At 41.2% G+C, this 27,294-nt stretch overlaps 2 protein-coding genes across 8 annotated transcripts in view; both read right to left on the bottom strand.

The window, feature by feature from the left end:
* The window catches only part of TDP1 (tyrosyl-DNA phosphodiesterase 1), a 98,607-nt gene that overhangs the window by 38,165 nt on the left and 33,148 nt on the right, over positions 1-27,294 (bottom strand). For 6 of the 7 annotated variants that reach the window (XM_064292855.1, XM_064292854.1, XM_064292851.1 and 3 more), the window contains 6 exons: positions 26,071-26,238; positions 25,523-25,601; positions 21,372-21,557; positions 20,695-20,743; positions 14,723-14,789; positions 12,489-12,596 (listed from right to left, as the gene is read on the bottom strand). In XM_064292855.1, coding sequence (XP_064148925.1) covers positions 12,489-12,596; positions 14,723-14,789; positions 20,695-20,743; positions 21,372-21,557; positions 25,523-25,601; positions 26,071-26,238 — 657 coding nt within the window. Of the gene's footprint in view, positions 1-12,488; positions 12,597-14,718; positions 14,790-20,694; positions 20,744-21,371; positions 21,558-25,522; positions 25,602-26,070; positions 26,239-27,294 lie in introns of those variants that run through there. The other variant, XM_064292857.1, reaches the window with a different exon arrangement.
* Positions 17,299-17,934, bottom strand: LOC104845778 (small ribosomal subunit protein eS7-like). The gene has a single exon (XM_064292858.1). The coding sequence runs from the start codon at positions 17,917-17,919 to the stop codon at positions 17,437-17,439; it is 483 nt and encodes a 160-aa protein (XP_064148928.1). The 5' UTR covers positions 17,920-17,934; the 3' UTR covers positions 17,299-17,436.

Below are 27,294 nucleotides of genomic sequence, written 5' to 3'. Positions count from 1 at the left end.
CCCTATGGGGCAGTTCTACTCTGTCCCATAGGGTTACTATGAGTTGGAACTTACCCAATAGCAACGGGTTTAGTTTTTTTTTTTTTTTTTTTTGGTATTCTGGATGGGAGTCCCTGGGTGGTGCAAACAGTTAGTGCGTTTGGCTACTAACCAAAAGGTTGGAAGTTCGAGTCCACCCAGAGGTACCTAGGAAGAAAGTCCTGGTGATCTACTTCCAAAAAATCAGCCATTGAAAACCCTATGGAACATAGTTCTGCTCTGACACACATGGGGTCCTGATGAGCTGGAGTCGGCTCACTGGCAGCTGGTTTACCCTGAACGTCGTTGATGGCAACAGTACAGATTTACCAGAGAACATGCACACAAACGCACACTAAAATCTACCTCCACCTTGATCAAGCTCTCAGGGGATGAGTAGCTCTAGTGATCACTATGTCACGCTCAGGGACATTTGCAAGCCCACGTGTCCAGCGTAGTATCGAGAATAGGTACTGAATGTGTATGTGCAAATGAGAGAATGGGAGAACAAATGAGTAAAAGACTGGGTGATGATCTGGGCCTTGGAAGCAATGTGGGACAACAGAAACAGCCAGACGCTCCAGGCTCTGGGTGGCATTTAGTGCTGTGGGATGCAGCTGAGTTTGGTATGAACAGACTGGATGGGCCGAAGTCAGGGCAGTTAGGCGCTCAAGACATTTTTGTCAGTTGCCTGAATGATGACTAGTAAATGGGAATGGGGTGACCACAGTGATGGCGTGTTTTCAGAGAGAACTGACGCTTTAACCACTGCACCCCCCAAAAGCCTGGCACAGAATAGACATGCAAGAAATACCCGCTGACTGATAACAGAGGCAGGACACATAAAGGCTGAGAAAAAGCAGCTGGAGGTGACCCACTGCCTGCCACGCATTCATCTGAGGCTGCACAGCAAGGGCCATCAGTGACAACTGTGGCAGAAATGACAACCTTGGTAGGTGGGCAGCGGCATGGCAAAAGTCAGGGCATTCAAGAGAGAGGGGTCAGGGAAAGGCCTGGCACCACAGTAGCAGAGGGTGTAAGTGGGGAAGAGGGAAGACTGGGTGGGTGGAGACATGAGGCCTTAGAAGATGCCCGAAGAAGTGGCTGCTTTAGGAAACAGGGCTCCAGCAAGTGTCTGAGCTGTGTGTTTGCCCCAGAGTCCTCGGTCAGCGGTGCCAATGCAAAGCACAGAGACAACAGTCGTCAATGCCCTAGAATACAAGTTCCTTGAAGGCACGGACCATGTATGTTCATCACGCACAGCCAAAGCCGACGGCAGCATCTGGCACATAGGCAAGAAATATTCAAACCAGGTTATCTAGGTTTGAATCCTATCTCTATTCCCTTACCAAATGGGTCACTTTGGGTATGCTATTTAAGCTCACTATGCCTCAGTTTTCACATCTCTAAAACGGGGATAACAATAGTACCTAGCTGCTAACTGAAAGGCTTAAATGAGTTAGTGCAAAAAAGCACTCAGTCAGCGTAATCACCATATAGATATTCGCTTTCGTCTAAGAGGGGTTTTCTTTGGGGGCCAGTACCTGGTGGGGCTTCCAAATAGTACCTACTCTTCCAAATAGTATCTACTCTGTCCACCTGGTAACTAGCCAGTGTCCAGAGGATCTAGAGGCAACCCCCAGGTCAGGGGGTCTGAAGCTTCTTCCCATTTGGGATTTGGAAGAATCTCACGAGGGTTGCTCACATGAGCACAGCAAGAGACATTCTGTCCAACTTTGGTCTACTTGTACCCAACGTAAGAGAGGGAGGGTAGTGATATGACCTCGAATCATTTCTCATGTAGAAAAGGAACTCGTTTGCAGACTTAGTACTGATAACCATGAATTGTAACAAAGTACATAAGGCATACCAACTAGTCCCAGTTATCTTAAAGCCGCAGCTCCAAGTAACTAAGTCTTCGCAATGATATCAACAAATATTTTTTGTGTGATCCAATTTGATTCTCACCAAAAAACCGAGACAAAAAAAAAAAAAAAAAAAAAGACTGTTTCAGAGTCAAAGGACCAGACATCAGAGAAGAAGTACTGCACAACGATGCTGAAAAGCAGAGGAGGAGAGAACGTCGCTTATGTCTCCACAAAAAGCCACAGTGATTCTGTAGTTAAGCACTTGTCTCCTTTTCCCCCAAAGTGGCAGCACCAACATTTCGGCTTGTCCCAGACTCTCCCGCACTGCCTCTCTGTTGCCAGGCAACCGTAACAGTGATGCAACACGTGTCAAGCATCCACTTTGCTTTCTGCCCACCCACAATGCACAGCTTTCATAATTGTTCTCATTGGGAATGCCAATTACTCCTAGGCACTATCTTCTTAGCCAAAGTTGCTTCTTAAAATGTATCTTCTGGCCTGCTTGGCCCTGTGGTAAAATTTAAACACTATATTTCTCATCATGTCCCAGTAATTTCCATAACAACGGGCTGCCCATCGAACATGGGATCATTCTGTGGTAGGATCAAACAGATGGGGGAAAAAAATCTTATTAAAACCATAAATAGCTTTCCATAAAGGCAGTCAGACAAAAGAGAACTTGTGGGCTAATATAACATTCCATTAAGTTCAAGTTCAAATGCTGCTTTTAAGTTTCTATGAACATATACACTGGGCTGAATGTACCTCTCTTGATTAAACAGAAATTTTGACCACCGTGGATAATTTTGGCCAATTTTCGAATTAACCACAATGTTTGGCCAATACTGAGTTTAGAAAGGGCTGTATCTATGCAGCTTATTAAATTTTTCATTACGTTCTTGAATAACCTTTTTAATTTCTCTAACTACTTCATCTGGGTGTTCCTCGGCTTGTTCTGTGTATTGCCTGATCTCCTTCCTAATCTCGTTCCTGATGTCTTGAAGGGTTCTGTACGTTAATCTTCTGAATTCTGTACCCGGTAATCCCAGGAAGGCACCATCATCCAGAAGACCCATTGATTCTTTGTTTTGAGAGCTTGTTGAAACAATCATGGTCTGCTTCTTTATGTGACTTGATATTGACTGTTGTCTCTGAGCCATCTATAAGTTACTGTATTAGTTTATTTTGTTTGCTTACTGTATCCTAGCTTCTTGTTTTGTTTTGATATGCCCAAGTGGGTTGCTTGAGTGAGCTATTTTCACCTTTGAAGCTCTGACATCCTGTCCCCAGATGGCTAGAGCTGTTATCAGTTATACAGTCTAGGAGTCCACTCACTTGTCTCGTATGAATTCAGCTCAGGTGTCCATGTAGCTGACCATAAATTGTGTGGTACAGGCTCTGTCCTACAGTCTTAGAGGGGCGAGGTGATTGGTGTAGGTACTAGTATCTGGTTGCAGCAAGTGGTCATGCTCTGAACAAGGCAGAGGGCTGAGAACCATCCCCTGAGTGTCTGTGAGGAAAGCATGTCCCTGTTCCCTACAGCATACAGGTGGGTGGGTTCTGCATGTGGACCATGGGCACCCAACGCTTTTGGTTTTAAGGACTGGGAGGTACCAGTTATTCTTGGACCCCTGTCATGGGTGGCTGGGTGACCTGCATGGAGCCACCAGTCCCTAGGCCCCTGATGTGGGTAGGTGAGGACCCTGTTTAATAGGCAAAGCAATGTCAAATATCAAATACCCACCTCTTCGCCACACAGCTGAAACAGTTGCAGTCTGCCAACAATGGCCTATTCTCCTGAAATAGGCCCACACAGGTCCATGCAGGGGGGAAAGGTACTCGAAGTCCATGGACCATTTATGCCTAGACAGGAGCCGCTTCTGTCCTGAGCTCCCTCAGTTAGTGGCGCTGGCAAATTATCTTCTCCCCCAGTTGTGAGTTTATTCCCACTCCAAGGCTGGGAGGACGGCTCTGGGCACTCAACAGGGCCTATCTCAGGCCCAGGGAATTCAGCCGCTGAAGCTGGCCTGGGAGCGGGGTGGCGGGGGCAGGGGACGGTAAAGTACACACAAGTACTTAGCTGTTGCCGACAGTGCCGTTCTTCTCTGGTTCCAAAGGTCTGAGTAGGCTGTGTTGGCTGGCTGCTTCTCCCTGAGGAAACTGCAGCCGAACGCTAGTACTAGCCCGCCACCGCCGCTCCCAGGAACGGTGCCTGAGGGATTCTGGCAATTCAGGTCCGGTACCTCCTCTCCGCTCCTAAACCGTCTCTCCCTCCCCCTGCCGCTCAGTCCGTTTTCTAACTTTGCCTTTGATGTTCAGGGCTCCTAGCTTGTCATAAATATACTCGTTTCACTTGCTTTTTCGGGTCTTTTTTGTCAGAGAGATCACAGGAAGCCTCTGTTTATTCTACCATCTTGGCCCTGCCTCCGAAAGGGCTGTATCTATGGACAGGTCTTTAGATCACACATTACACTTAGGTATGTTATATGTGCAAAACAGACTTTAAATGGCTTCATAAGATGCTTTCTTGAATCCTAAAGAGGCCTAATGAGTATCAGCTCAAGAATAACACATTGCTCTTAGCAGCCACTAAAAATCAAGCAGCTAAATAATGTTAAATGTCATACAGTTTAATAAGCAACCTCCACATATATTTTCTATCACCATACTTGGAACATTCCATAAATGAGATAAGGACCCAGATTATAAATGACTTGGAGTCCCTAAGAAATGTCAGCAGTTAATGCACATGGCTGCTAACTGAAAGGGTGGAGGTCCGAGTCCATCCAGAGGTGCCAAGGAAGAAAGGCCTGGTGATCTGCTTCCAAAAAGTCAGCTGTGAAAAATCCTATGGATAACAGTTCTCTGACACACCTGGGGTCACCATGCGTTGAAATCAACTCAACAGCAACTGGCTATAAACGACTTTTCCAAAATTCAAGTGGCAAGACTAGTTTTAAAGTGGCAATCCCAAATTAGGACTTGGATCCCTGAACTCTACCCAGTGCTATTTCCTCCATATATGCTGGGTGATCAGATGATATTACCATCTGAAGGGCCTGGGTTTGAAAACGTGGTTGTTGGTTTCCGTCAAGTAGATTCCGACTCATGGCAACCCCATGTGGACACAGCAGAAACGCTCTGTAGGGTTTTCAAGGCTGTGTGACCTTTTGGAAGCAGATCACCAGGTCTGCCTCCCGAAGTACCTCTTGGTGGGTTTGAACTGCCAACCTTTTGGCTAGTAGTTGACTGCTTAACAGTTCTTGTTCTACCTAGATACTCCTTGAAAATGTTAATGTAAGTTAAAGCTACTTAACCTAAGAAACTAGTAGCAGTGGTTTAATATTAAGAAACAGGGTGGCTGGAGAAAGGAGTAGCAAGACAAACTTTCTCTATAGACCTATTTTACGTTTTATAGCGTGCATGTATTACCTTGTTGGAGAAAAAAATTTTTTAAATATTTTAACTCAAATATTTATTGGTTACTAACCATGTGCTGTGCAGTGTTAGTGCAAAGGATATAAGGGTGAGTCAGAGCTGGCATCTGCTCTGAGCAGCTCACACTGTATTGAAGCAAAGGGACCCACAAAGAGCCAACAATGAGGATGTAAAAAAGATCAAGCAAAGAAGTGTTACGAAAGCACAAAGCAAAAAAACAATGAATTATGTCTGCTGAGCTAGGAAAAGTTTCACTCGAAAGGAAACATTTGAGTTAGACCTTGAATGATAAGTGTAATTGTTCTAGACAGTCCAGAAAGAAAAACATAAATTTAAAATTTGAGAAGCAGTCTGAAAATAAACTGTAGTTAGATTAAGGGGATATGATTCATTCATTCAAATTTTTTAAGTCACTACAGACCAGGCACTGCACTAGGCATTATATGAGGCAGTTGTGCAGAAAACAGACATTAAACAAGTAATTACCAAAAGCCAGGATGAGTACTTTGGAAGGAAAAGAAGCATGGGGATTTACAAACTCATTTTCTCTTGTTGTCCTTAGGTGCCGTTGAGTCACTTCTGCTCATAGTGACCCTTTGTACAAGAGAAGGAAAAACTGCTAGGTCCTGAGCCATTCTCACAGTCATTGTTACGTTTGAGCCCACTGTTAAAGCCACTGTGTCAATCCATCTCACTGAGGGTCTTCGTCTTTTTCGCTGACCCTCTACCAAGCACGATGTCCTTCTCTAGAGACTGGTCCCTCTTGATAACACGTTCAAAGTATGTAAGAGGAAGTCTTGCCATCCTTGCTTCCAAGGAGCACTCTGGCTATATTTTTTCCAAGACAGCCTTGTTTGTTCTTCTGGCAGTCCATGGTATATTCAACATTCTTCCCAACACCATAATTCAAAGGTACCAACTCTTCTTTGGTCTTCCTTTTTCATCATCTACCTTTCACATGCATATGAGACAATTAAAAATATCATGGTTTGGGTCAGGTGCATCTTAGTCCTCAAAGTGACATCTTTGCTTTTTAACACTTTGCCCAATGCAATGCATCATTTGATTTCTTTTAATTTTTATTGTGCTTTAAGTGAAAGTTTACAAATCAAGTCAGTCTCTCACACAAAAATTTATATACACCTTGCTACACACTCCCAGTTGCTCTCTCCCTAAAGAAACAGCCCACTGTCTCCCTCCACTCTCTCTTTTAGTGTCCATTTCATCAGCTTCTAACCCCCTCTACCCTCTCATCTCCCCTCCAGACAGGAGATGCCAACACAGTCTCAAGTGTCCACCTGATACAAGTAGTTCACTCTTCATCAGCATCTCTCTCCAACCCATTGTCCAGTCCCTTCCATGTCTGATGAGTTGTCTTCGGGAATGGTTCCTGTCCTGGGCCAACAGAAGGTCTGGCGGCCATGACCACCAGGGTCCTTCTAGTCTCAGTCAGACCATTAAGTCTGGTCTTTTTACGAGAATTTGGGGTCTGCATCCCACTGCTCTCCTGTTCCCTCAGGGGTTCTCTGTTGTGTTCCCTGTCAGGGCACCATCTAGTTTTTCTGGTCTCAGGCTGATGTAGTCTCTGGTTTATGTAGCCCTTTCTCATTTGATTTCTTGACTGCTCCTTCCATGGTCGTTGATTGTGGATCCAAGTAAAACGAAATCCTTGACAACCTCAATATTTCCTGTTAATCACGATGCTGCTTATCGGTTCAGTTGTAAGGATTTTTGTTTTCTTTATGCTGAGGTGTAATTCATACTCAAGTCTGTAGTCTTTGATCTTCATCATTAAGTGCTTTAAGTCCTATTTGCTTCAGCAAGCAAGGTTGTAGTCATCTGCATATTGCAGGCTGTTAATGAGTCTTCCACCAGTCCTGATGCTACATTCTTCTTCATATAGTTCGGCTGCTCAGATTAATTGCTCAGCACACAGACTGAATAAGCATGGTGAAAGGATGCAACCCTGACGCACACATTTCCTAATTCTAAACCATGCAGTATCACCTTACTCTGTTCGAACGACTGCCTTTTGGTCTATGTAAAGGTTCCTTGTGAGTACAATTAAGTGTTCTGGAATTCCCATTCCTTGAAATGTTATCTATAATTTGTTATGATCCATACAGATTGCATAGTCAATAAATCACAGGTAAACATCTTTCTGGTATTCTCTGCTTTCAGCCAAGATCCATCTGATATTAGCAATGACATCCCTCATTCCACATCCTCTTCAGAATCCAGCTTAAATTTCTGGCAGTTCCCTGTTGATAAACTGCTACAAATGCTTTAGTATGTTTTTCAGAAAATTTTACTTCCATGTGATATCGATGATATTGTTCGATAATTCCCACATTCTGTTGGATCAACCTTTGGAACAGGCATAAATGTGGATCTCTTCCAGTTGGTTGGTCAGGTAGCTGTTTTCCAAATTTCTCGGCATGGACAAGTGATCACCTCCAGCACTGCATCTGGTTTTGAAACATCTCAACTGGTATTCTGTCAATTCCTGGGGCCTTCTTATTTTTCCAATGCCTTTGCTGCAGCTTGGACTTCTTCCTTCAATACCATCGGTTCTTGATCATATGCTACCTCCTGAAATGGTTGAACATTGACCAATTCTTTTTGGTACAATGACTCTGTGTATTCTTTCCATCTGCTTTTGATACTTCTTGCATCATTCAATATTTTGCCCATAGAATCCTCAAAATTGCAACTCGAGTCTTGAATTTTTTCTTCAGTTCTTTCAGTTTGAGAAATGTAGAGCATGTTCGTCCATTTTGGTTTTCTAACTCCAGGTCTTTTCACATTTCATTTATAATATTTTACTTTGTGTTTTCTAGCTGCTTTTTGAAATCTTCTGTTCAACTCTTTTAATTCGTCATTTCTTCTGTTTGCCTTAGCTACTCTACATTCAAGAGCAAGTTTCAGAATCTCTTCTGACATCCATTTTGGTCTTTTCTTTCTTTCTTGTCTTTTTAATGACTTTTTGCTCTCTTCATGTATGATGTCCTTCCACAACTTGTCTGGCCTTCGCTCGTCAGTGTTCAAAGCATCAAATCTATTCTTCAGATGGTGTCTAAATTCAGGTGGGATATACTCACGGTCGTATTTTGGCTCTTATGGACTTGTTCTGATTCTCTTTAGTTTCAACCTGAACTTGCATATGAGCAGCTGATGGTCTGTTCCACAATTGGCCCCTGGCCTTGTTCTGACTGATGACATTGAAATCTTCCATTGTCTCTTTTCACAGATGTAGTTGATTTGATTGCTACATTTTCCATCTGGTGAGGACCACGAATGTAGTCACTGTTTATGTTGTTGAAAAAAGGTATCTGCAATGGAGTTGTTGGTCTTGCAAAATTCTATCATGTAATCTCCGGCATCATTTCTATCACCAAGTCCATATTTTCCATCTACCAACTCTTCTTAGCTTTCAACTTTTACATTCCAATCACCGGTAATTATCAAAGCATCTTGATTACTTGTTTGATCAATTTCAGACTGCAAAAGTTGGTAAAAATCTTCAATTTCCTCATTTTTGGTAGTAGTGGTCAGTGTATAAATTTCAATAATGGTCATATTAATTGGTCTTCCTTGTAGGCATATGGATATTATCCTATCACTGACAGTGCTGTACTTCAGGGTAGATCTTGAAATGTTCTTTTTGACGATGAACAGAAAGCCATTCTTCTTCAGTTTGTAACTCCTGGCATAGTAGACCATATGACTATCTGATTCAAAATGGCCAAAAACCAGTCTATTTCACCTCAGTAATGCCTAGAATACTGATCTTTACAGTTCCATTTCTTTTCTGATGATTTGCAATTTTCCTAGATTCATACTTTGTACATTCTATGTTCTGATCATTAATGGATGTTTGCAGCTGTTTCTTCTCTTTTTGAGTCATCCCACATCAGCCAATGAAGGTCGCAAAAGCTTGGCTCCATCTATGTCCTTAATAAGGTCAACTCTACTTTGAGAAAGCAGATCCTTCCAAGTCATATTTTGAGAGCCTTCCTACCTGAGGAGCCCAGCTCCCAGCACTGTATTAGACAATGTTCTGCTACTATTCATAAGGTTTTCACTGGTCAGTTTTTTCAGAAGTAGACTGCCAGGTCCTTCTCCCTAGTCTGTTGCAGTCTGGAAGCTCCACTGAAACCTGTCCACCAAGGGTGACTCAGCTGGTATTTGAAATACTGGTAACAAAGGTTCCAGTATCACGGTAACACATAAGCCACCACAGTACGAATTTCTATCTCTAGAAAAATTCAAAGACCAACAGTGAGAACTCTTACACAGAAGACTTAGGTATGCATTTACATACTAGAGCAAAATACCCAATAGCAGGAGGAAAAACATCACTTTTGGTCACTCCCTCTGTGCAGATAAAACCAGGGCTGTAACTACCTGAGGGATGTGGTCTTGGATTCTTAACCTCTTGGGGCTCCAGTTTTCCCAGCAGGGAAAAATGAAAATGCTGGACAAGACCACTTTGACCAAATAACTGATGTTTCTCTATGCTGTTCTTAACATGTTTCGAGAAAAATCAGAGTTAAATGAATACTTACAGGAATTTTTAACAAAAAGTTATAAGTATAGTTTTCAAATTCAACATTTATTGCAGTGTCATGATTTCAGTAAGAGCCTTGATTAGTATAAAAAGGTAATATAATGGGCAAAGTCCTATAGCCCAAATTGTCAGAGAACCATCATGCCTGTTTAAGGAAAATGTCACATAATTTAAAGTACTCAACACAAAACAGTAACAGAGCCTCATTAATAAGGTAGCCCTTGAAATGTATGATAGTATGCTATTGAGAAAATATTTCCAGTCACAGCATTTTAGAATTAGAAGCAGGTAGATTATTTCATCTAGCTCTACCAATTTATTATCAGGAAGTGAAGGTCACTCAGTATTAGTATGTGGTAGAACCAGTATTAGAGGGCAGTTTTTCTACTTGCAACTTAGTAAACTGGTTTCAAAGACATTTACTGAATAAAGAGATGAGGTGACATTGAAATGTCTCTGAATACCCAGCCTCCTGTGGATAATATTCCAGGATCCATATTATGCCCCAAGTCACGTTCTTGTTGGTTAACTTTGTAGAAGGCTGGGAAGCATTAAGACTTAATTTCTAATCAGTTTAATTTAGGAATATTTGTAATAATTTAATTTTTTCAAGTTTGTTTGTATTTAAAATAAAGTTGGGGAAAGGAATTAAGAGCAGCCTCACAAACACCAAGGTAACCGGGCCTTGAACTTCTTGCCCAAAGAAGGGCTGTGTGTGTTCTTCGCCTTTGTTCTCAATGACTTCCCCATCCAGGGAGCCAAAGGTTCAGGTCTCCACATCCAGGAAACCTGCCTCTTCAGAATCAAGAATTTCTTTTTTTAAAGATTCACAGTAAAGGAAATTGCAGTTGCTCCCTGGCCATCCTTCACAGTTATTGAAGGAGAAGGTTGAATGAGTGTTTAAGACACGAATAATCCCAGCTATCCTTTACTGAAGGGCTGTTATGTTCCCAGCACGGAGCTCTACTGTCTCATTTAGCTCTTACAATAACCCCAAATGGCAGTCAACCGCTTTTCTCATGTTACAGAATAGGAAACAGACTCAGCTTAAATAGATTTCCCAACTTCACATTGCTAGTATATGACAGCATGGTGTCTGAAGTCTTTATCTTTAGGACTCAAATTTGTGTTTCCATTACGCCATGCTGACTTGCACACCTCCAGGAACACCCCCAGTGCATCTAACCTACACCACCCACATGGGTCAGGTCACTGTTCCTTATTCTATTCCAAGCGAGGGTGAGAAGCTTAGCCACCAATTTCCATGAAATAGGAAAATGACTGGGATTCGTTTCTAAGAGGTTCTTTTGCTTAAAAGTTTGTTCATGAATGTAGTTCCTTCTTAAAGAAAGAATTCTACTCTGTGATAGTTTAATTAGTTGCTCCTGACATCAGTTATGTTACTGAGTCATGAGGATGCCTAGTGGTCTGAGTGCTGTCTAGGAGTCAGGAACTAAAGTTCCAGTCGTTGCTCTGGTCTTCAAAGGGCACAGCACCCCACTGGACTATAAAAATGAACACACTGACTAATAAAGTACAGGGGGTTTCTTTTTGGATGATAAAAATGTTCTACACATAGATTGTGTTGATAACTGCACAATGCTGTGAACATACTAAAACCACTGAATTAGACACTTTAAATGGGTGAATGATATGGTATGTGAACCGTATCTCAATAAAGATGCTAAAAAAAAAAAAAAACTGAACGTTTAGGAGATTTGATTGCTCAGGTTTCAATATCCAAAAGAGAAATAATTAAGGAATGAACATTCATTTTACCATTTTTCTTTTGCTATTGCATTTTATGATGTATATTCCCCAAATGTCAATTTATGTTATCTCTATTATTAAAGCATTAAATAGCATAAGTAAACAGCAATTTTATGAAACCTTGTAAGCATCTGGGCTTATAAGTTAAATCAGGTGATGATGACATTCTCTACCACAGGGATTAGTCAGAGTCCCCCTTTAAATACAGTTCATGTACCACACACATACTGAAAATTAATGATGACCATGTAACGAATCACCTTTTGGAAACTCATTCAATTTTCAGAGCAGGAGTTATAAGCACCTTTAAAAAATGCCTCCCATATGCAGACCCCAAACTCTCGTAAAAAGACCAAACTTAATGGTCTGACTGAGTCTAGAAGGATCCCGGACGTTACGGTCCCCAGACCTTCTGTCAGCCCTAGACAGCAATCATTCCCAAAGCCAACTCTTCAGACAGGGATTGGACTGGACTATGGGGTAGAAAATGACACTGGTGAAGAGTAAGCTTCTTGGATCAAGCAGACACATGGAACTATGTTGGTATCTCCTGTCTGGAGGGGAGATGAGAGGGCAGAGGGGGTCAGAAGCTGGCCGAAAAGACGCAAAAAGAGAGAGTGGAGGGAAGAAGTGTGCTGTTTCATTAGCAGGAGAGCAATTAGGAGTATATAGCAAGTTGTATATAAATTTTTGTATGAGAGACTGACTCGATTTGCAAACGTTCACTTGAAGCACAATAAAAAATTAAAAAAAAAAAAGTGAGGAAATATCAATGGCAAAAAAAAAAAAAAAGGCCTCCCATCAGGAATACAAAGACTACCTACCTTGTGACAAGGAACCAGGCAATGCTGCTGAAGTCTGGAGAGGGCCTCATATAGGTCTTAATATGCGGCATGGCACTGCTGCGGCCAGACGTCTCGGCTGACCACTTGCTAGTGACAGGAAAGACACCAATCACCAGTTAGAGAATAGTACCAATGGTCTTCTTCTTAATACTAAGAAACTGCATAAAAAGCAAAACTGTGTAATTTAAGAACCAGTGGGCCCCCAGTTTTATGACATATCTGTGGTATTTCAGTCAACTCTGTTCAGATAATCAAATGATGCATGTCCATCTTAGAACGTGGGGGTACACAGAGAAAGAAAAAACCCTCCACCCAGGAAAAGTAACTTTTGGCACATATCCCTCCTGTCCTTTTTGTCATCAACACACACTACACACTCACACGTATTGTTTCTGCTGTGCTACCTGCATGTGCACATAGCTTGTCTCTTCAGCTGGACAGTGAGCAACTTGAAGGCAGGTACCACGCCTCCCCCCATCTGTGTCCCACAGTGTTTCTACAGTGGAGGTGAAGTGAAAGCTTGTTCACTGAAGACACAAAACGGGCAAAATGGAAACAGCCTGAATATCAACTATGAATGTTGGAAAACAAGGAACCCTGATGGCACAGTGGTTAAAGTGATCGACTGCTAACCAAAAGGTCTGCGGTTCCAAACTACCAATGGCTCCACGGGAGAAAGATGTGGCAGTCTGCTTCCATAGAGATTTACAGCCTTGGAAACCGTACAGGGTCACTATGAGTTGGAATCAACTCGATGGCAGTGGGTTTGGTTTGAGATTTTAGTCAAAAGCTGAGAGTCACATGCGTGAGTTTGGTTTCCTAGTTTGCAGCAACAATCCTCACTTACGAATATAAGGTGACAGTCCCTGAAAATAAGAGACCGTCCGTGACAACAGCATTAGGAGGTTTTCATTCGAGAGAATTTAAGAATCTAACACTGAAAACCAAAAAAAAAACCAAACCTGTTGCTGTTGAGTTAATTTTGACTCATGGTGACCCCACGTGTTACACAGTAGAACTGCTCTCTAGGGTTTTCTTGACTGTAATCTTTGCGGAAGCAGACTGCCAGGCCTTTGTTCTGTGGTGCCCCTGGGTGGGTTTGAACCACCAACCTTTAGGTTTGTAGCCGAGCACAAACCATTGAAAGGGGTTCAATACAAAGAAATGTCCTCTGAAAGGCACAACCTCCTGAGATGGCATTAAAGAAAGGCTCCAGGATGACATGCTGGACTAGGGGTTCAAAGCTATGGAAATGTCAATCTGCCTTCATTTCCAACAGGACACAGTAAAGCCTGTCATCTGCCATTTTATTAACTCAAGTTCCAAGGTGGTCAGCCTATCGACACACATCTAACAACTCACTTTCATAAAAGACACCCAGAAGTGGGGGAATGCTGGTCCTAAAGGTCCCTCTGAGTGAGCAAACATCAATTTCAGTTCAGTAGTACATGGTGTTGTTCTCCTGTGGTTTTTGGACAGCAGGAAAGCTCAGCACCTTTTCCAACAGCAGAGAAAACTGGTACGTTGACTTTCCTATTTGGGGAATGTATCTGCAGGCTTGACTACCCCTTATGGGGCTGCAGCAGCTCTGGAGAGGAAGATCTGTGTGGAACTGGCATTTGACTCCCTGGCACATAACATGATATCTGGCACAATAAATAAATGCCTGTTGAGACAACCATGGAGCTGGGATTGGCCTGGAACAAGCAGGATGTGCAACTGCTACAGCCAGAGAAGGATGGGTGATAATCTTTTGACTTGTCCATTCATCAACCATTCACTGAACTCCTACAACATCCAAACACAATCCCTTATCCCAGGGAAACGGTGGTGTGGACCCTGCCCTCACTGAGTTTGCAGTCACACAGCATATGAATGTGCAGCTGGAATGATTTTACTTTATATTTCGGAAACATGAACTAGAATGCTGCTTACAGAAATTCTAAATACCCAACGTGGTGTCTCTCTCTCTCTTTTTTTTTTTTTTGCATGGTAATATTTAAATAGGAACTACAGAGATAAACTGTACTCTTTGGTATTAAAAGCCTATTGGAAAAAAACTCAAAACCTTGTTTTAAATTCTTTCTACCACTGACATATGTAGGGGAAAAAATATAGTTACATTACATAGGCCTTTTTAAAACATCAGCCTGACACAAACAACATCTTTACGTGTGAAGCAACAACAGCAGGACTCTAAACCACTTACTTACTGAAAATACGAATGCAGCCAATTCTGCTTTTCAGCTGTCTGGATGCTGTAGGGGAGAGAGCCCCCGGCTTTTAAAAGAAGAAAAATAGCATAAAGTAAGTAAATAAAAATTATAAGATATAATTTGAGGATCCTTCATTAAGAAAATTTATAGTAAACAGTGAGAATTTAAAAACAAAACAAAACAAAAAACCCTACTTCCATTATTTATTTAATCTTATGGACTACTTCTTTGAATAAAAACATCTCTACTTATATTAGGCATGTTCTCTCAACGGGGTTTCCTTTCTTGGGGACTATATATTAAATTGTAAATGTTTACTATCTGAAAAGAAAATGGTATTATTTAATCACTCTGGGGTGGTAATTTAATACCTGTCACAGCACAGATTTGAAGTGTTAGAAAAGACCACAGAAAGAAGCCACGCTCATCTTGCCATCCATACGCAAGCGAGACATCCTTAGCCCCGTTCTGCAAGATGGCGTCTGCAGAGTGTCTTCGTTTTGCCCAGGCCCAGGACACATGGAGGGGCAGACTAGGAGGAGAACCCAGTTCCTCTGCTTCCTTCACCTATCACACTGTACTACTTCCAGACAGACTTTGCATTATCTAAGCAAATTCTTACAAATGGAACAGTCACAAAAATAAAATGTTCAGTAAACAGTTAAGTTTTGAAAAAGAAATTCTAAAAACCTATGTCTGCAGAGAGAATAAAGATACAGTTCCAAGTGGAAACACAATTAAAAGCCAACTTTTGTTCATCATTGAAAGAAGGAAAATTCCACTGTGGATTCATGAGTGACCTTCAAAACACACGTGGGAGCTTCTCCACAATAATCTATATCCATAAAGTGTTTTAAAAGTCTCTGGCATATCGAAAAGGCATGTCCTGTCTCCTGCTGCAAATAACTAAAGACATATTCAGAGTTTCAGGACCAGTTATAAAATAGCTTTATTGAAAATACCATGTTCTTCCCCATTAAAAGTATATTTTGAATAAATGTAGCCTAATCGATGGCACTAGTTTTTTTTTTTTTTTAATAGAGGTATAGAAAGTAAAGACAAACAGAAGACAGCACCATGTCCCCAACTCTTAGTGAAATAATTTTAGCTTTCCCATGCAAAGGCACCAAATGAGCTAATACACTTCAAATCCTATCGAGATTCTTCTGGCAGGACCACGTCTGGTTTGATAAGCAATAAATGGACTAAACTAGTCTAATTCAGACCATTCTGATCTCAGCCATCAGCAGATGCCAGTCAGACTCACCTTTGTCTACGAAGAGGCATAGGCTATTTGAGTTTTTAGTTAATGTCTCCTGACTGCATTATCTGGGCCACTGCTTATTTCCAAATAGATGTCTAGTGTCCAGTACTGGCATAAGGGAAAGAGAGGACAAGGCCAAAAGATGTTTATAAAATAATCTTAAGCATTTACAGGCGAAGCCCTAGAAAGAGCAGACATATCCACTCAGTTATAACAGAAGTTTCATCTCAACATGAAGCAGCGGGATTGGAGGAAGACTCACTAACAACCTGTTACATGCAGATGGGAGCCCTGGTGGCACAGTGGTTAAGAGCTCAGGCTGCTAACCAGAAGGCTGGCAGTTCAAATCCAGCAGCTGCTCCTTGGAAACCCTATTGGGCAGTTCTACTCTGTCCTATGGGGTGGCTATGAGTTGGAATCGACTCTACAGCAACCAGTGGGTTTGGCTGGTTTTTTATATGAAATGACACAACCTCGCTTGTGGACAGGGAAGAAGACTTGAAGCACTTACTGATGAAGATCAAAGACTACAGTTTTCAATAAGGATTATACCTCAACATGAAGAAAACAAAAATCCTCGCAACTCAACCAATAAGCAACATCACGATAAACGGAGAAAAGACTGAAGTTGTCAAGGATTTCATCTGACTTGGATCCACAATCAACATCCACGGAAGCAGCGGTCAACGAAGTTTTACCAACAGCGTTCTTTAAAGAGATGGAAAAAACAATCATTAACTTTATATGGAAAGGGAAGAGGCCCCAGATAAGGAAAGCACTATTGAAGAATGAAGTAGGAGGGCTCGCAGTACTTGATCTCAGGGCCATCTCTACAGCTACGATAGTCAAAACAGCCTGGTACTGGTACAACAGCAGATACCTTGACCAATGGAACAGAATCAAGAACTCAGATATAAATCCATCCACCTAAAGACATCCAATCCTCGACAAGGATCCAAAGTCCATCAGATGGCGAATAGACAGTTTTTTTAATGAATGGTATCAGCAAAACTGGATGTCCATCTGCAAAAAAATTAAAGAGGACCCATACCTCACACCATACACAACAACTAATTCAAAATGGATCAAAGCCCTAAATATAAAACCAAAAAATGTAAACATCATAGAAGAACACTAGATCAATACTAGAGACCTAATACATGGTATTAACAGGATATAAACCATAACTAACAACATACAAACTCCAGAAGACAAGCTAGATAACTGGGATCTTCTAAAAACTAAACACTTAATGGTCATCAAAAGACTTCACCAAAAGAGTAAAAAGAGAGCCTACAGACTGGGAAAAAACATTTTTTTTTACCGTGAATGGTTCTTTATTTAGTCATTTTTTTTTTTTCTTACAATTGAAACTCTGGGAATTCAAAATTAACATCCTTGCCCGTGAGCTTCTTATACACACCAGAAAAAGTTTCAACCTTGTGTTCTACATTGGTCTGCTGTGCTTGTCCAAATGCACTTTGATAAGCCGGCTGCCGTCCAGTTTTACATGGATTCTCTTGCACACAATCTCACTTGGGAAGACCAAGTCTTCAAGGGTTGCGTCACGTACGGCTGTCAGAGTACGGCTCCTGGGACGCTTCTGCTTATTTTTTGTATGACTTTTTCGAGTTGGTTTAGGCAGAATTCTCCTCTGAGCAATAAAGACAACATGCTTTCCACTGAACTTTTTCTCCAGTTCGTGTACTAGCCTGACTTGGATTTTCTGGAAAGACTTCAGTTGAGGAACGGGAACAAAGATTATAATAGCTTTCCTGCCACCACCAACTTCAATTTCCTTGGCTGCGGTTATATTCAGCTCCCTCAACTGAGCCTTTAAGTCCAAGTTCATCTCCAGTTCAAGCAGCGCTTGAAAAATGCCAGACTCGAATTCATCCGGCTTTTCGCCATTGGACTTGACAATCTTCATGCTTGAACTGAGCACGGCCTTTTCCTTGCTGAGGGCCAGCATAGGAAGACGGGAAAAAAATTTTTGGCTATGACAAATCCAACAAAGTTCTAATCTCTAAAATCTACAGGAAAATCCAACACCTCTACAACAGAAAGACAAATAATCCAATTAAAAAATGGGGAAAGGAAATGAACAGACGCTTCAACAGAGAAGATATTCAAGCCGATAACAGACACATGAGGAAATGCTCACGATCACTAGCCATTAGAGAAACGCAAATCAAAACCACAATGAGATACCATCTTACCCAGCATTACTGGCAAGAATAAAAAAAAAACAGAAAATAACAAATGTCGGAGAGGCTCTGGGGAGACTGGAACTCTTATGCACTGCTGGTGGGAATGCAAAATGGTACAACCATTTTAGAAAACAATATGATGCTTCCTTAGAAAGCTAGACATGGAAATACCATATGATCCAGCAATCCTGGTCCTAGAAATATATCCTAGGGACATAAGAGCTATCATACGAATAGACATGCACACCCATGTTCACTGCAGCATTGTTCACAATAGCAAAATGATGGAAACAACCTAGATGCCCATCAACAGATGAGTGGATAAACAAACTGTGGTATATAAACACGATGGAGTATTATGCAACAATAAAGAATGATGAATCCGCGAAGCATCATACAACATGGTTGAATCTGGAGGACATTATGCTGAGTGAAAGAAGTCAATCACAAAGGGACAAATATTGTATGAGACCACTACTATAAAAACTCATGAAAAGTTTACACACAAAAAGAAACAATCTTTGATTGGTCATGAGGGAGGGGAGGGGTGGGGATGGAAAAACACTAAATAAGACAATAGGTAAGTGGTAACTTTGGTGGGAAGGGTAAGACAGTACACAATACTGGGGAAGCCAGCACAACTTGTTCAGGGTAAGGTCACGGAAGCTCCATGGACAAATCCAAACTCCCTCAGGGACTGAATTACTGGGCTGAGGGCTGTGGGGACCATGGTCTCAGGGAACATCTAGCTCAACTGGCATAACATAGTTTATAAAGAAAATGTTCCACATTCTACTTTGGTTTAGTAGTATCTGGGGTCTTAAAAGCCTGTGAGTGGCCATCTAAGATACTCCACTGGTCTCAACCCTTTGGGAGCAAGGGAAAATGAAGACAACGAAAGACACAAGGGAAAGATTAGCCCAAAGGACTTATAGACAACAACTACCACAGCCTCTACCAGACTGAGTCCAGTACAATTAGATGGTGCCTGGCTACCACCAGTAACTGCTCTGACACGGATCACAATAGAAGGTCTTGGACAAAGCTGGAGAAAAACGTTGAACAAAACTCTAACTCAAAAAAATAGACCAGACTTACTGGCTTCACTAAGACTGGAGAAACCCTGAAAGTATGGACCCCCGACACCCTTTTAGCTCAGCAATGAAGTCACTTTGGCAGTTCACCGTTTAGCCTAAGATTAGACAGAGCCATAGGACAAAATGAGACTAAAGGGGCACACCAGCCCAGGGACAAGGACTAGAAGGTAGGAGGTGACAGGAAAACTGGAAATAGCGAACCCAACGTTGAGAAGGGAGAGCACTGACATGTCACGGAGTTGTTAACCAATGTCATAAAACAATATGCGTATTGTTTAACAAGAAGCTAGTTTGTTCTGTAAACCTTTATCTAAAGTACAATAAAAAAAAAAAAGAAATTGAAAGAAGTATTGCATCGAGCAAAAATGCTGCAAAAGACCTCTTCAAAGTGTTAAAGAGCAAAGATGTCACTTTGAGGACTAAGTTGATTCTGACCCAAGCCATGGTATTTTCAATTGCCTCACACACACGCAAAAGCTGGACAATGAATAAGGAAGATTGAAGAATTGATGCCTTTGAATTATGGTGTTAGCGAAGAATACTGAATAAACCACGGACTGCCAGAAGAACAAACAAATCTGTCTTGGAAGTAGTACAGCCAGAATGCTCCTTAGAAGTGAGTTTGATGAGATTTCTCTCACATACTCCGGATGTGTTATCAGGAAGGACCCGTCCCTGGAGAAGGACATCATGCTTGGTAAAGTAGAGAGTCAATGAAAAAGAGGAAGAACCTCAATGAGATGGACTGACACGGGGGCTGCAACAATGGGCTCAGATACAGCAAGGTCTGTGAGGATGGTGCAGGACTGGGCAGTGTTTTGTTCTACTGTATGTCGTGTCGCTATGAGTTGGAACTGACTTGATGGCACCTAACAACAACAACAACAACATTAAGCATAAGTTCAGGACTTTAAATATATCTGTATCCAAGATTCAAATTTGGAAGAAGCACATAGTACCTCAGACATAGTTCCTTCGCTTGAGGAGGGTGGAGGGAAGGCAGGAGAATGCGGAGAGTATCCGAGAAAGGTATTTTAGTTACGCTCTGAAAGGCACTGATTCACAGGGGGAAGCTCCTGATTTTATCTGGACAACCTACCTACTGGTTGTCGAGGGCAGCCTTATGGGTAAAAATGCGAAGAACAATCCTGCAGTGGGTTACTGTGAGGATTAAATGACACACCCAGACTACTCAACTGTGCAGGATCATCTTTGGAACACCGCAGGGCCCAAAATTACTTATTTCATCCAGTTAAGAAAACCATTTCCAAATTTCTAACCAATACTTTTCTCATCTCAAGGGGGAGGGCATTCTTATCACTTATTTTAGAAAGTTTATCGGGGTATTTATAGAATATATGCAAAAAATACTCCTGAGACGGTCTCCCCAACAATTACCAGGATATCCTTCTAAGCTTGTCCGCACATTTTCCACTGAAGGATAGATCTAAAAAGAAGAAGAAACCAGTAAGTTCTGCAATGTACCATGTTAAAGAAATGATTTAAGAGGAATGATTTGTTTTTAGGAAAATGAAAATTTCAATTAAAAACACTTGTTTTAAAAACTTAGAAAATGTGATTTAAAACATGCTTAACAAGTTTCTGTCTTAACTGAAAAGAAAACCAAACTTCTAGTACTGAAACTACAGGAAGTGTATATATTTGATGAAAAAAAATGCACTTTGATTTGATTAGATTTTTCCTCTGAAATGCCAAATTAACACTGAACCGAATGCCAAATTATTAATCCACAGGTTTCTAAATAATGAATAACACTTGTAATTCTGCTGCAATGTTGTATTATTTTTTTTCCTGGGCCTGACAAGCAGGAAAAAGGAATGGAAGTGAGCAGGCTAGTCTGTGGCCGAAATGGAGCTGCTCTTTAAAAGACCAGCCAGCTCTCAGCACCAGCTGAGTTCAAGGCCACTTGATTACATATGATGATGCTAATGTACGGCCACTTCCATCCCAAATCACTGACTAAAACATATCTCCATCACAAAGAGGGCTGATGTTCAATCCTCCTCGCAGACTACCAAACAAAAATAAGTTAACTCAAGGGGCAGGGCACTCACCAGATGAAGGGGAGCGGTGCTTTTTCCTAGAGTCCTGCCGTCCTTCCCCAGTGTCAGCAGACTCTCTTTAAACTCAGAACATAACCATTTTGATTCGTCGGTCCCCATGGAGCCGATGCTTGAAAACTGACCTACTATGGGCCAAGCCTCTGCTTTAGGGATGGGTGAGGTGTGTTCTCTCAGGAGCTGCAAAAGAACAGAAGTGCATGCTCTCATTACTCCAACAACGTGGCCAGGAAGGCTGTAATAACCGAAAACCTGGTGTTCTGCCCTTGAAATGCAAAGCTAACAGGGAAACGCTTAAAATGCTTGTGATCAATTTCACACCCACATATACATTGTTGACCTCTTTGGGAAATATATTTTTTTAAATATTAAAAATATTTTAACAGAGTAAGTGGACTAGAGAAGTTTTCCTCTTTCAAAATTCTTGGATTCATACAACAAGCGAACACACACATACACACACACACACACACGCAAAGATCCATTTTGGTAAAAATGGCAGATAAAGCACCAATCGGCCTCAGGAAATAAGATTTTTGCCTTGTAATCATAATTATTTAACATGCCTAGAACATCAGTCCATTGTGTGGTTTGACTCCTAGCATTTAAAAGGGTTTTAATATTCTGAGCTTGATGCCTGGGCTTAGGTAGCAGCAATGGTCTGAAAATAAAACAGCATCTATTTACACACAGACGCATATCACCTAAAGCCCTGCACAACACTGGTCTGCACTTTCTGCTTTGTTTGATACTTAACACAAGGCTGAAAATGCAATTCAGATATTACTTGGAAAAAAAATTTCTACTTTAAAATGAAAGTGATATTACATGTCAAAGTCATATCTTAGGAGATATAAACAGCTGACAGAAAAAAATGGCCCTTAAATGTAGAAAAAATGCTTAATTACACTCATAAATCAATTAAAACTACAGTGAGATGTCATTTTTCACCAGAGTTGGCAAAAATCTAAAAATGGGACAAACTGTGGACTAACAGGCACTCCAGCACATTGCTGGAGGAAAGGCAAGACGGAACGATCTCTGTACAGGGGAATGTGGCAACATCTAACCAAATTACGTGTGCGTTTATACCTTGACTCTGCAATCTCATGTCTCAGAACGTATCGTAACACTGTAATGGAAAAATACAAAGAGACACAAGGCTGTCTTCACTCTGACATTATCTGAAATAGCAAAAGATTACAAACAACCCAAATATTCACCAATAGGGGACAGACTGTATAAAGTATAGCACATCTACACAACGGAACACCGTGTAACCACAGAATGATAGGCTATATTGCTGAGTTAAAACAAACCCAAAAAAAAGAGCAAGATGGAAAAAAACTGTATAGCATGCCATAATTTATCAAAGAAAGAAGAGAAATTAAGAATATGAATGTGCTTGCTTATATTTAAAAATATTAACTGATAAGAGACTAACGTATAGACTATGTAAAGAACTTTCACACCTCAATAATAAAATAACCCAATTTAAAAACGGGCAAAGGATCTGAACAGATATTTCTCCAAAGATTTATAAATAGTCATAACCCACCCTCACTGCTGTTGAGTCGACTCCGACTCATAGCGACCATAAGGCACATGAAAAGATGCTCTGCTCAATCATTGGCTGTCAGGGAAGTTCAAACTGAAACCACAATGAAGTATCACTTCACAGCCACAGAGATGGAGATAATAAAAAACGTGGACAATAACAAGTGTTGGTGAGGAGGTGGAGAAATTGGAACCTTCAAACATTGCTGGTGGGAATGTAAAATCGTACAGACACTTTGGAAACCAGTTTGGCACTTCCTCAAAAGATTAAACAAAGAGTTATCCTATGACCCAGCAATTCCACTCCTAGGTATATACCCAAGAGAAATGAAAACAGATGCCCAAACTAAAACTTTGTTTATGGAAGTGTTATTCATAATAGTCCCAAAGTAGAAGTAACACAAATATGCATCAATTGATGAGCGGATAAACAAAAGGTAGATACAGTGGAATATTATTTGGCAATAAAAAGGAGTGACGTACTCGTACACTCTACAACACAGATGAACCATGAACACATCATGCTAACTGAAAGAGAAGAGACACAAAAGACCACACACTGTATGATTCCATTCATACGGAAAGTCCAGAATAGGCAAATCCACAGAGACATAAAATAGATTAGTAGTTACCTGGGGCTGGGTCAGTAACTTCTGAAATGGGATTCATACTAATCTTTTGGCTATGTTTGAAATTTTTCCATTAAAAAAAAAAAAGTCATGTCTTGGGTGACTATGAGAAACAAACCAAACACATCTATTTGCTTTAGGTAGTAGTCACCCTGCTTAGGTTCAAATTTGGACTCTATACCATTTCTAACTGTGTGACCTTGGATAATTACTTAGTTAAGTAATTGGATAATTACTGTGTATGACTCAGTGTTGTCATAAGGATAATGCCTCCCACGTCATAGAGCTGAAGTTAGTGTTCCATTAAATAATACATGTAAAGCACTTTGACCAGGATACAATAACTGTTAGCTATTCCTAAGAATCGGTTGGTATGTGTTGAATTACACTATACGACAAGAGGCATGACGTTGACAAAATGTGTGTATCAAGTCCCCCAAAAGGAATGTCATAACATATTACTCTTAGTTACTACCACTAACAACTCACTCAACAAACACATATCGAGCGTCTACCTACAGGCTGGAGATGCCAAGTAAGCCACAGCTCCTGCCCCAATAGAGCTCAGGTCTGGAATGATATATTATTTTAACATGCATTATCTTCCTTAACACATCTTCGGCATTTATATTTACATGCACACTTATCAAAAAGCCCAAGTAATTCTTTACTTCCACCCTGGATTCGGCACGGTGTAGAAGCAGAACCGAACTGACAACTACGAGCCCCGTCTCTGATTCTGGTGCTCACCCACCAATGGGCTGCATGACGCTGGACAAGTCTCTGTGCTTCCACTGACACACCTGTGAGATGGGAACCTGGTTCCCCGCCCTGCCCTCCCAGGAAGGTAGCTGTGACGCACCATGAGCTACTTCGTGTGAAAACTGGTGTGAAATCTCTAAGATGCTATTCAATTCTCAGAATAATTGTGGAGATACACACCACGTGCTAGTATCTAGCCTCACTAAACCATTCGTCTAACTCACAAATAGCTACTAATGCTTCTGGACACTTCATGTGCCTTGCACTATTTTGCTTTATTTAATCCTTCTGCAATTCTGTGTGTAATTGCACAATGGTAGGAGACTACCACTGATTATGCACACTTTAGGGATGACGAGACAGGCAGGTTAGGAACAAGCCAGGGCTGCCTGACATAAGTAACGGGTAGGGTTTGGAGCCAGGCATGGGTGACTCCTTCCAACGCTGCCCAAGTGGCCTCTGAGCGTCACTCCCTCTGTAGGTTAAGAAACAAAACTCTTTAAGATCTTGCCTGCTTTCAGCTGTGGCCCCACTTCAAAGAAGAAAATTAAATGAAAAAGTTTTACTAAGGGGAATTCTTACACAACAATTTAGGGAATGAGGAAGAGGGCTTTTAAAAGCCACTTTAGGAAATTAAAGACGGTAAACAGTTCTAGGGAATTTATTAAAGACAGTTAATAGTCTCCTCAAGAGAGACTAAGACAACTTTAATCTTCAACTTACTTGCTACTCTATTTTGTTAAAGACTTTTGTTTGTTCATTTTTTATGCCAGCAGCAGGTGTCATTTTTGTAATTACGAGTCTCTTAAGGGCACTGGTTTAGAAAACAAAATACACTGCAGCTCAGTTATAGTCTTTACCCAAAATGTTTTCAGTTCTTTGTCGAATTCGTAAATTAAAAACCCTGAAAAGGCTGAACAGTCAACAGCTACAAATACTTCTCATATGAGGGGGAGCCTGTAATTCTCTTCATTTCAAAAAATACCAACACGAAAAGTCCATGTATTTATGCCATTCACAACATCTACTCTGCACCTACAAAAGAGGCAAAACAAATACTAAAAGGCAAGTAAGTACTGAAACCTACAGTTAAACAATCAATTTGTCACGTGCCTGCTATTCACTCAGAACTGTGTGAGAGAAAAAACGATGCTGAGAACATACATCAAAGGAAAAAAAAGGGAAAAGTTCTGTTACCTTCCTAAGTCTAAAATGTCCCCAATTATCTTTCTGATCTCCTTGAAAGCGTCCTGGGGTTGATCCAATGAGGTAAACACTAAAAAATATAAAACAGAAGTTATAGAATATAATGATGTGATTTGGGCACCTAAACATCACAAAATACACATGAGAAGTGTAATACAATCATGAAATGTTTTAAATGCCCACCTATTTTCTCATGACACCCCTCTGACTCTAATAACTGATACTCAACATCATTTTTCATGCAGAACAACAAACGGTGGAACATCTACGAGGTGTAAGGTACCAGGCAAAACATGTGGATTTTACGAGTACTCCAGTGGGAGGCTTAAGGTAAGAGGAAAGATTGACTGGCCTCGATTTAATGCCTGAGAACCAGACGATGTGGCTAGTGACAGAATCTGCTCCCATTGCCTCATCACCCGGGAAATGCTGCCAACTATCACACCATCTCTTTCCATGTCCCCTGCATCCCAGAGCTCCTGTGGCTCTCAAGGTATTAACCTATCATGAGCACCTCAAGTTGATAAGGCAGCACGTACTTTGTTTCCGAAAGATCATGCTCCTGGATGGTGTCTATCCACCCCTTGAGAGGAGGAGCGTTGTAAGCCATCAAGTAACTGACGAGGTCGGCTTTAAAATGTGTCGGTGACTCTCCAGGTCCGTGAGTTCCGTGAACAATTCGTGGGTACAAGGGGCTCAACCATATTCTGGGGGGGAAAAAAACTCTTTAACATCAAGGAACATAACCGATCACAATGACATCTCTGCATTGATTACACATTTGTGCTGAGGAAGAGGCGAATTCTCACTAGGTATCTCTGCACAGGAAGTAGAGTCATCTTTAGAAGAGGTAAATCCAATCACTCCACTCAATGGCTTCCCATCACATTTAGAATAATTTTTCAGTGCTTCATCATGACGTCAAGACCCAGCAAGGTCTGCCTCTGCTTATCTCTACGTCACATCTCGCCATATGCCCTCTCATTCATCCACACCCTTTTTATTCCTCCTTATCACCATACTTCTCTACTGCTTTCTAAGACTTGATGAGAACAGTCAAGAGTGCTACTCCTGCTTGTTATAACAAATCCACACCAGCAAGCTTTTGCTCACACTTATGCCAATGTAGTTCTTTAGCCAAATGAAAAACAATCAAATGTTATCTGTAGTAAGAAAAATGTATGTGCAAATCTGTTTTCAATAAACAAGCTCATTTTCATGGCACATATGCTACAGCAGTTTGAGGTATTTTCATATCCTATTCTTTTTGGTGTCAGTAATGAGTATACAGTACATTTGATGAGATTATGTTAAAATTAATCTCAAACTTTCAAACAATTCAGTAAGACGACATTAAAACAAAGACATCTTTCATTTTACCAATTCTTTTTCTTCCAAAGGAAAACAGCTGCACTTCGCCAAAACTTCTACACTGTAACCACAAATGGGAAGCAACCACATCTAAACCCAATCCATCCATGAACTGCAAAAGGGACGGTGTCACACCTCTGGGCTTCAGTTTCCTCAAGGATAAAGTTGGGTTGACAGTCCTACCTCGCTGGGCTGTTATGACGACTCACGAAAGGTAATGAATGAGCAAGAAACACAGAAACACTCAGAAAGTACTAGCTGTTATTGCCTCCTTCCCCTTCTAGGGCTACTTCTCTCAGCAGTTCTGCCCTTTGGGGCTGGTGGGATAAAGGCTACCTGGGCAGGAAGCATCCAGCACTACAAGGACTCCTAGCTATGTCTTCTGAACTCTA

The sequence above is a fragment of the Loxodonta africana genome, chromosome 10 (genome assembly GCF_030014295.1).
Source record: "Loxodonta africana isolate mLoxAfr1 chromosome 10, mLoxAfr1.hap2, whole genome shotgun sequence".
NCBI classification, from domain to species: Eukaryota; Metazoa; Chordata; class Mammalia; order Proboscidea; family Elephantidae; genus Loxodonta; species Loxodonta africana.
The sequence above is the reverse complement of the archived record's forward strand: the minus strand, read 5'-3'. Positions and strand labels throughout refer to the sequence as shown.

Bases quoted from the DNA above. Each gene is read 5' to 3' on its own strand.
- LOC104845778 (XM_064292858.1), bottom strand. From the start codon at position 17,919: ATGAAGATTGTCAAGTCCAATGGCGAAAAGCCGGATGAATTCGAGTCT.